This window comes from Pleurodeles waltl, chromosome 5 (genome assembly GCF_031143425.1).
Source record: "Pleurodeles waltl isolate 20211129_DDA chromosome 5, aPleWal1.hap1.20221129, whole genome shotgun sequence".
Lineage (NCBI taxonomy): Eukaryota > Metazoa > Chordata > Amphibia > Caudata > Salamandridae > Pleurodeles > Pleurodeles waltl.
In genome coordinates, this window is record NC_090444.1 from 1,313,951,212 (window position 1) to 1,313,967,547 (window position 16,336).

At 41.4% G+C, this 16,336-nt stretch overlaps 1 protein-coding gene across 1 annotated transcript in view; it reads left to right on the plus strand.

Annotated features, from left to right (window-relative positions):
• RARS2 (arginyl-tRNA synthetase 2, mitochondrial) overlaps window positions 1-16,336 on the plus strand; it is a 205,974-nt gene that overhangs the window by 28,723 nt on the left and 160,915 nt on the right. The window contains exons 5-6 of the mRNA XM_069235558.1: window positions 13,547-13,644; window positions 14,463-14,518. Of these exons, the coding sequence (XP_069091659.1) occupies window positions 13,547-13,644; window positions 14,463-14,518 (154 nt within the window). The remainder of the gene's footprint in view (window positions 1-13,546; window positions 13,645-14,462; window positions 14,519-16,336) is intronic.

Sequence of the window (16,336 nt, forward strand, 5' to 3'; positions counted from 1 at the left end):
TGCTTTTACTTATTCCTGTTGGGTTTAGCTGGTGCCCTACCACTCCAAAGCTGTCTGTATTGTGCGTGGAATGGTAAAATGTTTAATAATTTTCCAACTCAGCCAGCATCAAGTGCATTGGTGCTCATATAAGCAGAAGAACTGGGTTGAGTGCCATGCCCGTCTAACTCCCTGTTCAAGAAGACCATATTTCGGTATATCATTTAAAAACTCTTTAAAAGTCACACAAAGACCTGTAGTTCAGGTTGAATTGGTATGTGTCGTGCTACAATGCAAGGCTGAGGAAAACAAAAAAGTAATAGGTGAATTGTTTGAGTTCATCTTTGCCACACATAATTTTTCTGGGCCGCAAATCAGTCCATTGTTTTTTGATCACCATGCCACCACAGACTAAACCAGCCATATGCAAATTAGTGTTGATCCTAACTTCTTGACTGTGCTTGTACCTGCCCCTGAAACGCTGGACTCTAGGATGCTAGGTTGCTAGGGCGTCAGGATGCTATGACGCTGCAATGTTTGATGCACCACAGCACTGCATGGCAGCTCCTTCCAAACCCGTACTGGTCTGAGACTGGAGAGTGAAATCTCGGTGATTGTGCAGTTGTAGCAGGTGTGGGAGCTTGGAGAAGGCCACCAGTCAGCGGTGCTGACATTGTGGGGAAGCATTTTAAAGGTGTGCCATCTAAAAATGGATTGGAAAATATAACTCTTGCTCTGCGGAGTCCTTCAGCTTTATCAGCTTTATCACTAGACATGAACAGGACAGAGTTGCTTATGTCCCAGTCTTCCATGGGGGAAGGTATAACTCAACCGGATCCAAGATTATACTTGTCGCCTTGTTTGCAATTGAAGTGGACCGGCCATGTAAGCTCCCATGGTGAACTCAAGGGCTGTAGAGTCAAGAAATCCTGGATTTGGAGGAATCTGTCATAAGTTGAGCTCCTGCAAAAGCTCAAAAAGTCATAGGCTTTAGCCTTGATGGTGAGCTGGTGAAGTCTCTATTAAGTCCTATGATCTTGAGGAATGAAAATCTCCCACCCACATTATCATCTCACTTTGTGGTTGTCCCATGCTCCTCGTCATCAGTGTTGTATGTCATGGTTCTAATGCAAAACAGATAAATAGTTGAATGCCCAATTTGGTAATACCAGTTGAAGAGAGAAAGGACCCAGCAGGTTAGGGCGAAGTGGTAGGTGACTGGTGTGAGGAGAGTGAAACTGCTAAATCCACGGATGGGGTCCCAGCTGTAGAGGGGCAGCACTCGGTTTATATATCTAAATACCCAATGCTAATAAAAAAGAAGGGGCAACTGTTACAGCTATGGCAACTCCTCCTGTCCCAAAGGAGAAATAAACTACAAAAAAAGGAGCAGAGGGGGAGTCAGCTGGAGATAGGAAAAAGAAAGCCCAATGTGCTAGGCATCAGTGTATTCCGGGCTAGGGCAAATTAAAGAAAAATGCACATAAGCAAAAGGAAAATGTCCCACTCCGTGGACCCCGGTTCGGCTGATAGAAGTCAGGAGGGGCAAAAAAATGAGTACAGAGGGGCAGCGGGCCCGAAGGAGGTAATCAGTAAGGAGTGTAAAATTTTGGAGGAACCGAAGAGGGGTAGAATGGCATACAACCTTGAGATTTGCACACCCACTGGAGCAAAGTTCCAGTAAAACACTGGGGGTTGGAGGTCCTTCTCTCACGGGACCAAGAGGTACGGGGAAGGAGGTAAACTCTTTATAGATCTATCTATAGCCAGCCCTAAGCAGTCGACGAGGGAAAAGAGTAAAGAATCTAAACCCTTTAAACAGGTCTCGGCTCCTTGAAATATTCTTTTCTTGCCCCAGTCTATATTCAGTCCTAACAACTGATCTGAAACAAGTAGGCTTTCTGCAAAAAAGAGATGTCTAGGATGTCACAAAAATCTTGCTGTATTCAGGAGTGGTGAGAAGACACTCTTCTTAAAACGGAAAGTGAGCTACAGCTCCAGGGTGTGAAAATATCTGGGGATATAGTCTGATACAGCCTGTCACGGTGGCCTAGAGGTAAACCAAGTTAAAGGGGGCCCACAGGGAGATTTTGTCAGCTATAGACACGTTAAGGAAAGTAGTGTAGGTAGGAATCAAGTTATGGTGCCCCATGAGGAAGGATACAGATATGGGGATTATACTTTTAATCAGAAGAGGTATGATTGCCTGCGTAGGGAGGAGGCTGTGGGTGAATGGCCAATTTAAGCAGCTTCGATTAGGGGCGGGGTTTCTCCGCATCAGTTTGCCCTCTGGGAACATTCATGGGTTAAGCAGCATAATGAGGTTGGAGGAATTATAAAGGGGCAATCTAGCCTATGCTTCCAGGAGACATGGCTGTGCAGAGAGCTCCTACAAATAGATGGGTTTTTGAGGGTCTATCTAGAGGTAGTAGAAAATGCCTCAGGTCGGCCCCCGGGGTATTGTTAACCCTGGTATTCATCAAAATCACCTCAAGTGTACAGCAGGTTAAAACATGGTGTAACTGGATATTAGCCTGTGATATACAGTTAATAAACGTAGGCTGGGGAAGCAATGTATTATTGTTTTAAATGTATATATGAACACACGTAGTACCCCTGATTAGAAGGGAAATAATGAGCTATTGAAAGAAGATGTGTTCAAAAAAGGTGTTCTGTACATCCACAACCTGATTATTACGATGGGAGACTTTAATCTCAAATTGCTCTTTGAGATTGTGGATGAAATGTGTGAGAACTGCTTAGCTGCTTTTAATATACAATGTGTTTGTACGCCATTAAATGTGGCATCAGAGAAAGATATTGCTTTGTTAGACTTTCTTTTATTAAATGGTTTGGTGATTCTGAATGGTCGAGTGTCCTCAGATACTCCTGCTAGGAAAACGTTTAAACAGGATAATCCGAATTATCCAAATTATTATGGGTTTGTACCATTATGGGCCTTTCAATTCATCGAGAAATTTTATGTCCTACCATTAGAAGGCAGTAATCATTATTCCTTATGCACAATCCTCAAAGTGGATATTGCACCCAGGCAGACAAGGGACCTACCTTTAAAAGTTGGTTGCTCACAACGTTTAAGAACGAGGCTCTCAAAGAAGTTTTAAAATTTGTTGAAGGCTCTCCAATACAATTATGGATGATTTAGATTTTGGTAAGGTATCCTTGGCTCCTTTAGCCTGGTACCTGGTATGATGAAATAATTAAAAAAGCTGTTGCATGCCTTAAAATAGTTACTGCCTTTAATACTTTACAAAAGAAAAACAAAACTGCGAAGCATGCCAGGAATAATTGGTTTGATAAAGAATGTAGAATATTAAACTGTAATATTCGGAAGTTTGAAAGGCATCTAAGGTTCTCAAGAAATAAAGTTGGGGGATAGCGCCTTCTTAGCCTAAACAGATAATTTAAAAACCTGGTAGCTAGGAATAAACAGGAATCACATGCAAAATTCTGGGAAGTTATGATGGAGACCATAGTTATCAAAAATGTCAGGAAATTTTGGAAGCTGGTACAGAATGGATCAGGTAATTCCCAGAGACAGTCATTGGGTCATGTGGGCGAAGATGTGTGGGAACAATTAAGAAAACAATAGAGATGTTAAAGCTCACCAGGGCTGCCAGTCTGGATAACGTACCAGCAGTGGAAATATAAACTAATACTGCATGGTGGTCCAGGTTTTTTTAATATCCTTTTTCAGGAAATACTTTTGAGTGGAAGGTTTCTGGATAGTTGGTAGGGAGCAGTGATCAAACCGATACATAAAAAATGCGCGTATGCCCCCCCCTACCCCTACTGGAACTACTGGCAAATCAACCTGCTTGGATGTAAGTGGCAAGGTTTTCTCTCAGATCCTTTTTGGGATGGTTAAGGAGTGGGCAGAAGTAAACTCCATTATACCCCAGGAACAGAGTGGTTTTAAGGAGCACCACTCGACGATTGACCATTGTTTATTTGTAGGCTATTGCAAAGAAATTTATAGAGCAGGGTGGAGTATTTCATTGTTATTTTGCTGGTTTTAGCTCTGCATTTGATCTCATATTGCTGTGGAAGTGCTAAAGGAATAGGGGATTCCTCAAGATTTGCTTTTAATTCTGAAGGAACTCCACAGCGATAAGTGGGCCCATGTCGAACTGGACAGTGGTGATTCCATCTCTAGGAGAATAAATATAAGAAATGGCTTCAGGCAAGGGTGTGTAATGGCCCCAACATTGTTCTCCTTGTTTCTGGCCTATATCTCTAAGGCCCTAAGCCAACCAAATACATTTAGCCCAAAATTGAATGGTACACCCATCAGTTGTCTCCTGTATGCAGACGACTTGGTGATCTTTGACCGACCGGAATTGGGCTTCAAAGGAAATTGGACATATTTGGGGACTGTTGTAAGAAGAAAAAATTGAAAATAAATAAGACTAAAGTGCTTCAAATAGGGAAACATAGAAACAGTATGAATTGGGTAAGAAAGTCGAAATGGAGAGAGTCAACAAATATAAATACCCGGGGTATAGTTTTCCTATAATCTAGGTTGGAAGGATCACCTTGCTTTGTCTCAAGCCAAGACACTCATGTCGGTAGGGGGACTGAAGAAATTTGACAACCGATATGGGGGACCCTCCTTCTGGCCTGTGCTGACAGCCTGTCAGGCTATGATAAGGACACAGTTCATGTATGAGGCTGAGGTGTTCGACACAGGGAGTAAAAAGAGTTGGGACCTTGAAGCAGGAAGGTACTTAAAAAAGTTACTCTCTCTCCCACCCTCTGCCATGTTGCAGGCAGTCAGAGTGGAAACATGCTTACCGGGGTAGACACATTTAGCATAAGCAGAGATAATAAAATTTTGGACAAGAATAGATAGTGTGGTAACATTAAAAATCTCACTGTTATTTAAAAAGGAGATATTGCAAAGCAAGCTATCCTGGGCCCGAGCAGTACGAGGAAGCATTCAAACATGTGCAAGGGAAATAAATAAATGTTATAGAGGGCACATATTTGACAGACGTGAGTAAGGTGGAGTTGAAAAGAACATTAAGGCAGGTTTCTTCAGATGAGGACCTCACCTACTTCAGTAAGAAGAAATCAGTCTCCCACTTGTTAAGGTTGTGGATAAATAGTGAGACCTTTACCTATCTGGAGACACTTGCAAATATTAAGATGCTTCAACGTCTCCTAAGATTGTGGTGTGGGTTAAACCTAGATTTAATGTCAGGGAATCATGATATCCTGCTAAAAGAAGGGAAAATCTGTCAATGTGGACTTAATGTAAAAGTCAATTCAATGCATGTCCTTGTGGACTGTGGTTTTTACGGAAGATCTTTTTAAAGCCCTTTTTAAAAAAAAAATGGTATTAGGGATAAGGGGACAAGCAATAAATTACTGGTTGATGTGAGATTTCTAGATGTGACGTGTGCCATGGGGCGAATTTTAGTTTCTGTTGATAGTTTTTTAAAGTCAAACTGAGATTAACCATCAAATCAGGTGGAGCTGACTGGGGTGCGTTTTATTGTATTTTATGCCTTGCTTATTTTACTCCCAGTAAAGTTAGACTTTTGGACCAAGTTTAGACTTTTAGTCTAAACTTTGACTTTTGATGTAAATTTTAACTTTTGGTCTAAGTTTACCTTTGTGAATCAGGATCACATGTTTTTTTGCTCCCTATTCCACTTCAGACTGGAACCAATTATATACATATCAGCCTTGGTCCTGCTCCTAAAGGAACGGTCCAGCCCGAACTGGTAGGCTAATTCCCTTCTGAACTGCAACACAAATAACCCCAGCTTGTGCAGCATGAATCCTATGGCACAGTCAGTGCAGTACCCATATCTGGGCATTAAAGCATTCCTCCCATCAAACGTTCTTTCCATCACTTTTTGTTTGTAACAGTTTAAAATTACCAGGCAGCAACATGAGTTTTCATATAGTGCTTACGACAAAAACCTAAAACACTTCAGTTTGCCAGGGAGGGTAGCATCACACCTTCAACTTACACCTTTGCGATGCACTGCTTGTGTGTCCTATCATTAATAAAGAGAAGACCACCTTTAACGTACTTGGATGTGGCATGTTTACGGCATTCATGTTGAATACGAGTAGTAGTTCTCCATATACCCCTTCCAGGGGGCTTGGTAGCTGGAACAATGATAAAATAAAACGTATACCCCCGATTCATGCCACAGTTGTGACTGACAGTTGTCACTAATTCAACTCATGACTTGTGTATGTTTGTACAGTAGTTGTACAAATTTATGGAACAACCATATGCTTGCAAAACTCTAGGCAGTTGAAGGTTTTGGCTCAGAGGCAGCCAGGTCTGCATAATCTGCATATCTGTTGATTTGAGTTAGATATTCCCAGCACTACTCCCTGAAAACGTTATTTGTTTGCTTACCTAGGCACATTCTTTGCATGTCCATGCTATTATGTTAATTACGTCCTAGCTTGTTAGTGAATATTTTATTTATTGCTGTAAGCTCATTCTGAGTAAACCTGTTTTCTCTCTAAAGTGCTGCTACATAGCATCATGCCTAGGGTACCCACAATCACAAATAAATAAAAACAAGATGTGTAAAATTCCCTAAGGGTGTCTAAGTTGATGAAGAACATTTTTGGGGACAGCAGTGATGTATATGGCAAAGATCATCTTATATTCCAAGAAAAGGACCACAAGATGACATACCAATTTAATGGGGCCAGTGGCGACACACTATTAAGTATTGAGCAGCCTGGGCAACAGCACTTATTCGCAAAACCTTTGGGACCCATTTTAGCACAATCTGAACTGACTCACTGAGGACAGGACATGGCTCAAGGAGTCAGCTCATTGGTGTTGGGAATCTACACATTCTGTCAAAAAGGTGCAGCTTGGTGCAGAAGTAGCATCCACCACCATTAGCCCGCTAGCAGTGATATGACAACTGATGTCACAATTGAATGACAATGACCGTGACCTAATTGATAGAGGTCCGGGAAATCATAAAATGGGGAAGCTAAAAAGGAAAACATAGCAAAGGGAAGAACCGTGACCTTTAACCATAGGATCAATACCTTGGGAGAGAGCAGAGAGATACAACATTACAAGTAATTTTACTAAAGTGTATCGGACCGGAACTAAAGCAACTAGAACATCCTTACCTTTTATGGCCTTTTGTGGGATTTTATAGCAGCACACCTTGAGTTCTTTCTTTAGGTGTACAGTGCCTTGAATCGACTATAATAGCAGCGAGTCTCGTGAGGTGCTGTAGGGACTTCTTAGCACTTCATGTGTATCGCTTCTGTAATCACCTTGCCTATTATCCATGTCGTGTATGCACATCAACGGTCCCTCAGGAGAACGTGTTAGAGGGTTTGTGCAGTATCCACCTTTAGTACAATGCAGTCGGCCTAACCACGCTTCCCCTTCTGTCTACATTTGAAGGAAAAACAACAGCTCGATATATGACCACAAAACTTTACTTAACATCCTTTCCTCCAGAATGTGGAATGAAGAAAATGGATCCTCATTCTTCCTTGTGCCAAGTGCACCATTTATTTAAATACATTTGAATTGTTCTTTAATAACACAATGAACGATGGACGCTTTCATGCAAAGGTAGTCCCGAAGCCTCTTAAATAGGCACAGCCTTCGACAAACTCCTGAAATAATTGTAACATTTTTCACGGCACAGAAAGGAACAGTTTCACAGAAGAAGGTCCGGTGAACAGAACTTGAAGTGTAATCCGCAGGGATAAAATTAATAACATCGTAATATGTCAACTTGTAGGATAAGGATGTACAAGCGTCCATATCAAACCCAGGGATACCTGCCAAGGCCCTCTTAGCTTATCAAACTGGAGACAGATTAGAGGAGAAAGGAACTGGAACTTATTAGGAGGTCATTTCTGGGTATTGGTGCTCAAGCTGAAATGATGTTGTTGGCCAAACTGCGGGTCAACTATAAGCAAAACCCTGATCACCGCTGTGATTCTGAGGTGGCTTCCAAATTGCTTGAAGAATAGCGAAAAAGCCCAGCAGAATGTGATTAGGAATCGAAGCAGGAGGTAAGAATTAATACGTTTGTTGCTGTGCAGAGAGCGTAGCTTAGCCAGGAACAATGAGGGCCTCATTATGAGTTTGATTTGAGTTAGAAATTCCCAGCACTACACCCTGAAAACGTTATATTTGTAGCGTACCTAGACCCATCCTTTGCTTGTCTATGCTGTTATGTTAAATTACGTCCTAGCTTGTTAGTGAATATTATATTTATTGCTGTAAGCTAATTCTGAGTAAACATGTTTTCTCTCTAAAGTGCTCTATTACATATAATCATGCCTGGGGTATACAAAATCACAAATAAATAAAACCAAGATGTGTAAAATTCCCTAATGCTGTCTTGGCACCAAACATTTTGGGCCGTAAAACCGCCACTCTGCGTTTCCACCCGCTGGCCCAGCGGGAAACTTACCACACCATTGACGCCAGCTCGTAATCGAGCCGGCGACAATGTTACGGTGTGTGAGGTGCGACAGCACCCATCGCACTTTTCACTGCCTGTAATTCAAGCAGTGAAAAGTGTTAAGGGGCTGTCTATGGGGGCCCCTGCACTGCCCATGACAAGTGCATAGGCAGTGCTGGGGCCCCCATGGGGCCCCCCTGCTCACCCAGCCTTTGCATGGCGGTGGAACCGCCATGCAAAATCTGGCAGACACTGGGGTCATAATCGGCATCACCAGGCCGCTGGCCGGCCTAAAAGTGGCGGTGTCAGCAGTCCAACTGTGGCGCTTTCTTCACGGTTCTAATGTGGAGGTAAGACTGCCGCTTTGGCGGTGGTCCCACCGCCACCGCGAGTGTCACGGTCTTAAGACTGCCACACTCGTAACGAGGGCCTGATTTTATTGCACTTTAGTGTTTTGAGTTCAACTTGGCTTCTAGTCTTATCATTAGAACAGCCCATTTTGGGTGGCTTATTTTTTTTTTTTTTTTTCCACATCACTAGAAACTAATGTTTAGCTTTTGTGTGTGTGTGGCACTATCCATTTGGAATATGGGTCTCTATTTTACTCCCCACTGGGAGTTAAACTATTTTTTCCTAAATGCCTTATAATAATGTATTTTAAAAAAGTGAGAGGAGCAAAGGCATAGTATGTGGTCAGTGACCTGTTTCCAGATCACCCCAACGCACTCAGTTTGTAAGGGGGAAGTGAGTGAAAGGAACCTTTATATTTGGAGGTTCTCTCCTGCAACTCATTGAAGCAAAGGGAAGCGAAGCAAGCAACCTTAACCTTGAGGCAGTAAGAGTTTGTGAGGACGAAGAAGAGGCTCCATCATACACTGGAAGAGTTATTTGTGTGCAAGAAAGACCGGTCCTCTAGGGTCTTCAAGTGGCTTTGACAGCAGGATGGGTCTGTGAGCTAAATGCCAACCACTGACATCTGCAGTCATATTCTGATAATGTCTTGGCAAGTCCAACTCAGCCATCCCTCATTCCAAGGCAGGCAAACTGAGTATCATTGTATTGTATAACCGTACTCCCTGTGTTTACAATGCTTAGAAGTGTGCAGAGAAGTGCTATAAAAACAATGTTTTATTATTATAATTACTACTACTATTATGTGTACTCCTTATGCTATGGAATCTACTACTAGTAATTCCAGGAGCAGTATTGCACCTTTTAGGGCATTATTAGACCTCCTTGGGATGTCCCTTTGGTGGCTAATGGTTTCAGAAACATCTCCATCCTGCAGCAAAAATGTGCTTCACCACTGATGCGCTGCACCGATATGTGGAATTTTGACATAGCAGCAGATTTAGTGGCTATAACAAATGTGTCCCCACTGCAACAAACAGTAATGCTTGTTGTTGCATTTTCCATTTCATGCCAAAAGTGCTCTCCTGCAGAAGAGGAGTGCCCTGCAAGGGACACTGCAAAGTATCTTATTGAGACTCATTTACATGTATTGATTACTGTTGCTCTGCACTGCTCTTGTGCGTTGCCCCTTTGACTGAAAACAGATTAAAAGGTTGCTATCCTTATTTGGAGAGGTAATTATTTTTCGAACATTTTATTTATTTTTGCCAAAAACATAGGTTATAACTTGAGCTTAGGTATTAATTAGGTGGTTTTAAGTGATCAGTGAGTGGTATTACATATTAACATTTTTTTTTTATTTACACATAGAAATATGTATATGCTTATTCATAAAACACAGTTAAAGTGGTGTTAGGTTGCAAATTGAAAAGCCACTGAAATCACCACATCATGGTTAGAATCACCGTCCATAACTTGTACAGCAGACATGGACACTATAACTCATGCAACTGCAAACCTTATTACCACACCCCTGATATGACAGAAGTAATTACAGATGTAAATAAGGATGAAATAACATATCATATTGCTATTGAAGAAACAACTATAAATGTAGCATTATTTCTTACTTTGGGTATGTTTTGTTGTAATTATTTGTTATTCTGAGTTCACAAACGTTGCATTTGGTGTGCAGGTTATAGTTTTGTATGTTTGATTTGCGAGTTATGGATTGTGGTCCTATCATAACATGCCAATTTCAACATTTGTTTCAGTTTTAATTTGCAGCCACAACTCCTATTTATTTATTTTTTTTAAAATTAATTTCTGTGTTTTGTTTTTAAATATACATCAAGGTGTATAATCCGGGATAATCATAACTTCACTTTAACCTTTTTTTTTCTTCAATGATTTTGGTGGGTTTTCGATCACATATCAAATGCAACAGTGCGCTCCACACATACCCGCCATAGTCATCCAAACCCTTGCTGTGTATGACCGAAAGTCGACCATATGCAACAGGGATTTGGCCTACAATTGGAAGTCAATCCCTGCATGTGGCCAAGTGCAGCTGAAGTGGCTCAATTATGTTTTTCTTCATTTTTTGAGGATTTCCAAATCCTGTACCAAATTCGCAAGTCCCAAGACCACTGAGATTCTGCGGAGTCTAAGGAAGATACCAGGATCTGCAAGCCCTCTCTGATTTGCAAATCTCCTGAAAAAACTATATTTTTAATATTGATTTTAATTCCATGGACGCCTCTTTGGTCCATGAATGAACTGACTGGTTCCTCCCTGTGAAGTAGGGAAAAGTTGAGGTCCACACCCACATCTAGTTCTGTAAAGTTCCTTTCTTCTCCTGCTGAGACTCTAAGAGGTTTAGGGTGACAATAAGATGCTATTAGGTTGCTTTGTGAGTGTGCTTGAGGCAGCCCTTTGAAATGTAAGTGGAGCAGGAAGCAGCTCCGCCCTCCCATCCTGGCAGCATGGCCATCTCCCAGTTACACCCAGATCCTATTGTTCACTGTCTGTGCCCAGCTCGCATTCCTTATGGGGGAGGAATTAACTGGACTAGGCAGCTGGAAACGTTAGGCAGGGAAATGCCAACTTTCTAAAAGTAAAAAGAACAGATGATAGACGGAATGCTGAACAATGCAAACATTCACCCCCAGTCACAAAGATCTGGGTTTAATCCATCATTATTTTGCTCACCATGCCACCCCCGTTTGGACCCAGCAATATGCCAGTCAGTCTTGACCCTGTTCCCCATGGGAACAGTCCAGCCCGAACTGCCAAGCCAGGTCCTCCCTGGACCGGAAACAAGCATCCTAGGACCGGTTTCAGGGTATCACCTTTCATCAGCTAGACTAGCTTGAATCCAGTGGCGCAGTGAGCACGGGACCCACGTCTGGGCATACCCTTCCATCTTGGGGAGACAAATGCAAAAAGAACAGATGATGGACGGAATGCTGAACAATGCAAACATTAACCCCCCAGTCACCAGATACCCTGAAACTGGTCCCAAGATATTTTTTTCTGGTCCAGGGAGGACTTGGCATGGCAGTTCGGGCTGGACTGTTCCCAAGGGGAACAGGGTCAAAACTGATTTGCATATGGCTGGGTCCAAACTGGAATTGCATGGCAAGCAAAAAAGCTGATGGATTAAACCCAGATCTGTGAATGGGGGTGATTGTTTGATTTGCTCTGCATTCCGTTGATCATCTGTTGTTTTAACTTTCTAAAAGTGTCATTTTCAAAACTGTAATCTAAAATCCACTTTACCATTAAAGGTGATTTGAAATCACAATTCATTTGAGTCTGAACATGGCATTTCTGCCTGTCCCCAATCAAACTTTTTACCACTTACTAAATGTAATAAGGTTGTCCTGCCGGAGTAGTAGGCCATACATTAGTCAAAAAATGAATTTGAGAGTTTTTCACTACTAGGACATGTAATTTTAAAACCACAAGTCCTATCTATGAAATACAATGCATCCTGCCCCGTGGGCTGTTTAGGGCCTACCCTAAGGGTGACATATCTATTAGAAAAAAGTTATTAAGGCCCGGAAAAAGGTTTATTTTTGAATAGCTGGACCACCGTGGTAGGCCAGGCTCAGCACGCACTGTCGTATGGCCCTGAGGCTTCAAACTTTATTTTGCTGAAATGCATTGGGTGTTTTTTTAATGTGTTCTATAGACAACAGAGCAAGATAGTTTTGCCTACAATGAATTTCACAAATGTGAAACAACATTTGTATATGAACTGACTGGAATATTGTCTTGTTCCTTCAATAAATTACTGACTTTTTGAGTTCAACTCTTTAAGAAGGGGCAGTGTTGAGATCGTGTTGCAATGAGTTCACGTTTGGGGGCATTTGGGCCATATAGCAGTGCACACTGGGCCTGGCCCATCACGGTTGTCCAGCTATTTGCTACTGGCAGAATTCCTTTCAGAGCAGCAGGCAGAAATAGTATAAATCTGTGCAAAATTGTACAATTTTGTGCGTTATTGTTTGTTAGAACAGATACAGACTTTGAGTGCACCATAAGACTCTTTTGTTAAAAGGTGTATTTTTGCCAGGTCAGTTTGACACAGAGGCTGTAATGGCATGCCTTAGACAGGATTTTAAAGGGCTACTTAAATGGGTTTCGCAATAAGTGCTGCAGGCCTACCAGTAGCATTTAATTGACAGGCCCTGGCCCGTTTTACTAGAAACATATACATAAACAAATGTGCCAATTGGAGTTTACCATGTTTAAAAGAGAGAGTACAAACACTTTAGCACTAGTAAAGTGCAAGGAGACCTTATGCCAACAAAAACAAATTTCGGCATACAGGAGGGGAGAAGCCAAAAAGTGTGGGGAAAGACCACACCAAGTCTGGCAGGTCTAACAGTCCTCAGTGATATTGACATAAGATGGAACCATAATGTACACAGTTCTGGATGTCAGAGCCAGTGTTATGAAGTTCAGTTTGGTGTTTTCTATATTTGTATTTTACAAATAGTTCTTGTGGAGATTTCATTCAGATACTCATGTTGTATGTCCCGTGTGAGCCACGTTGACCCTCATGACTGTTCTTCACAAAACGTATCAACTCATTGAGATTATTTGGTAAGGTTGGTCAAGCGGGGCCAATACCATGTGTTGCCAGATATTTCTTATATGGGAGGTTTGGTTGTAAATAGGAACTGCAACTTTTCTGGCCTTAGTTACATAGCCTTGCATGTAAATGGTACAATTATGGGCCTGCTTCTTATATTTTCCAGGCGGTTGTGCAGCAAGTATCAGAGGATGGACTTGCATATGGATTCCGAAGTGAGCTTTTCTCTGGTTTGCCGAAAGGGAAGACCGTTGTAGACTTTAGGTCTGTATCCTAGAAGTTCTTTACACGTTTATGTGAAAGTCAAAGGTAACGAGCTATTTATAGTGGAGTCCAGCGTAAGTTCGTTAGAACACAAGCACTCAAACTAGTTTCCCTTCCTGGTGTCTCGATTGGTGTGCGTGATGCTGTTTCCTTGAGACAGAAGCAGAACCGGCCTTTTAAAATGTGAACGATCCACGTACTTCCCCTTATAAGGTCATTTAAGTGCACAAAGTCATAACCAAGGCAGCCTTTGTTTCATTCCAGCACGTCAAACCCCTCCATACCTTTTAATGGTAAATATGAAGTAAGGGAGACTAAGTTTGCCAATAAGTACTAGTTACTGTGTTTGATTATTTATCTCAAATTAAAGATGGAGAGTGGGGCAGGGAACTTGGGAAACTTAAGGGCTTTTGCAGGGCAGATCTAGTAATGACTGCGTAGCTCCAAGGTTTCAGATATAAAGTGGCAGACGTGTGCTGGGCAAATATGTTTGGGTCCCCACAAGATATACAATAAGTATACTAAAAGAGAGATTTAAAGCTATCAGTACATTAGTCACAATGTTAAGTAATGGGTTTTTTTTTCTCAAGGCAAGGCGTTTTGAATATAAAGCGATTTTATGCATGCTCCAGGTGCTAGATATTTAAAAAATATGTTGTTCACCGAACAGGGACTAGTACATTTTTTTGATCTTCTGCAAATTTCCCAGCAAGAAGTATAATTTTTTGTGTAGAGTGAGTAAATTTAATATGTGCATCAACTCTTGATAGTAGAGCAACTTGTACTCATTGTCTCTTTTACTTTGGTCATTTTTGCAGTTCTCCTAATATTGCCAAAAGGTTTCATGTTGGACACTTGCGCTCCACAATAATTGGTAAGAACCCTCAACACTATACTTGAAATGTTTTGTTCTTTGACAGGTGTAAGGGCTAAGGCCTTTGAGCCGACGTTATACACAATTTAAGTTGTGTAATTGGGTAGTATCTTAAGGGTGGCTGTCCAGTCTTTGTGTTTACCTGATGAACATTATGGCCTTAGTAAAATGGCTCATTTATTTTCACATTAGAATATTGATTTTCCATTAAATTCTGCCTTCAAAACTGAAGTGAGTTTGATATGTTTTGTTGGAGCAACATCTCAAACTATTTTTGTGTCTAAGGATGAGTAACACCTCTTTACCAAAAACAAATTAGGATCAGGATTGCCCATGATTTATGCATCTCTAAATCCTTATGAATTATCTTAACTTGTCCTTTGTAATTTTCTATAGGTTGCACTTGTGAAAACTATGAACTGTATGTGTATACTTATGTATAATAAAAGAATACATGGCATCCATCCTTTCTATTTCATCCTCCTTTTACTTATCACTTCATCCTTCTAGTCAGTAGCCCTCTTCCCAGTAACTACTTCTCTTCTAATGGCAATTGTCCAAATCCTCTTTCTTTACCCACCCACTAACCCACAACTAAGGTTCTAAGCCAATTAAGATCACAGGAACCTGAAGCACGCTTTGTAATAGCAACTTGTTTTGTAAATTGTCTTGAGGATCGGGTCAGATCTGCCTGAATTATAATGTTTTATATGCATTTTGCACCTTCATATGTAGCAATAAAATAGTCTCAATCATTTTCTAAACTTGCTGGGGTCCTGCCCAGACCTTGGGTAGTTGGGAGGGGGAAGGTAGGTAAGAAGTAGCCTCCTGTAAAATGTATCAGTGTCTCCTAAATTTTCCATGAGTGTTAAAATCTGGCTTTTTCAGTACTGCAAGTGTACATGACTCCTCAGACGCATGTGGTATGTGATTTTTTTAGTCTACTCTATACCTCAATAATTCAAAAAGCCTCTGCCTCATAGCTTGTTTGCTACTGGGGTTCTTGATGTAGAGTGTAGGATGATGACTTGAAAAAGCTTGCGGTCCATCCCTTCCAGTGATAACCACTCATTGCTTAGTCCCCAGAGACATGGTGTTTACAGTAAAATTTATATGCTTAACATTAGTCCCATTAACGTGTACCTACATCCATAGTTACAAAAGCAAAAAGAACAGATGATGGATGGAATGCTGAACAATGCAAACATTCACCCCCAGTCCCAAAGATCTGGGTTTAATCTATTGTTTTCTTTTTGCCCACCATGCCACCTGAGTTTGGGCCCAGCCCTATGCAGATCATTCCCCTTTCCCCATGGTAACAGTCAAGCCCGACCTGCCAAGCCAGATATTCACTGGACCAGAAACAAGCATCCTAAGATCGGTTTCAAGCTATCACCCTTCATCAGCCAGGCTAGCTTGAATCTCCTGGGAAGTGAGCATGGGACCCATGCCTTGGCATGCCCTTTCCACTTAGGGCAACAAAAGCAAAAAGAACAGATGATGAACGGAATGCTGAACAATGCAAAAATTCACCCCCAGTCACAAAGATGTGGGTTTAATCCATCATTTTAAAAATAAAATCCTTAGCCTGTATTAGATCTGTGTAACCGGAGGGTTACGCAGATGAAAGTTTGAATGTGTGTGATTGCACAATCTGGGTAACAGCTCAGTTGTCTGAAGTCAGAGTCTGTGTTCTCTAAACTTTAATTTGTGTTGTTCCCACCAAGCACGTCTTGAAAAAGGGTCACAGTGCTCAGTATGCTTAAGGAATGTGTACAGATTTACACAAAATTTTCATGAAAAGCTGAAATGTTACCT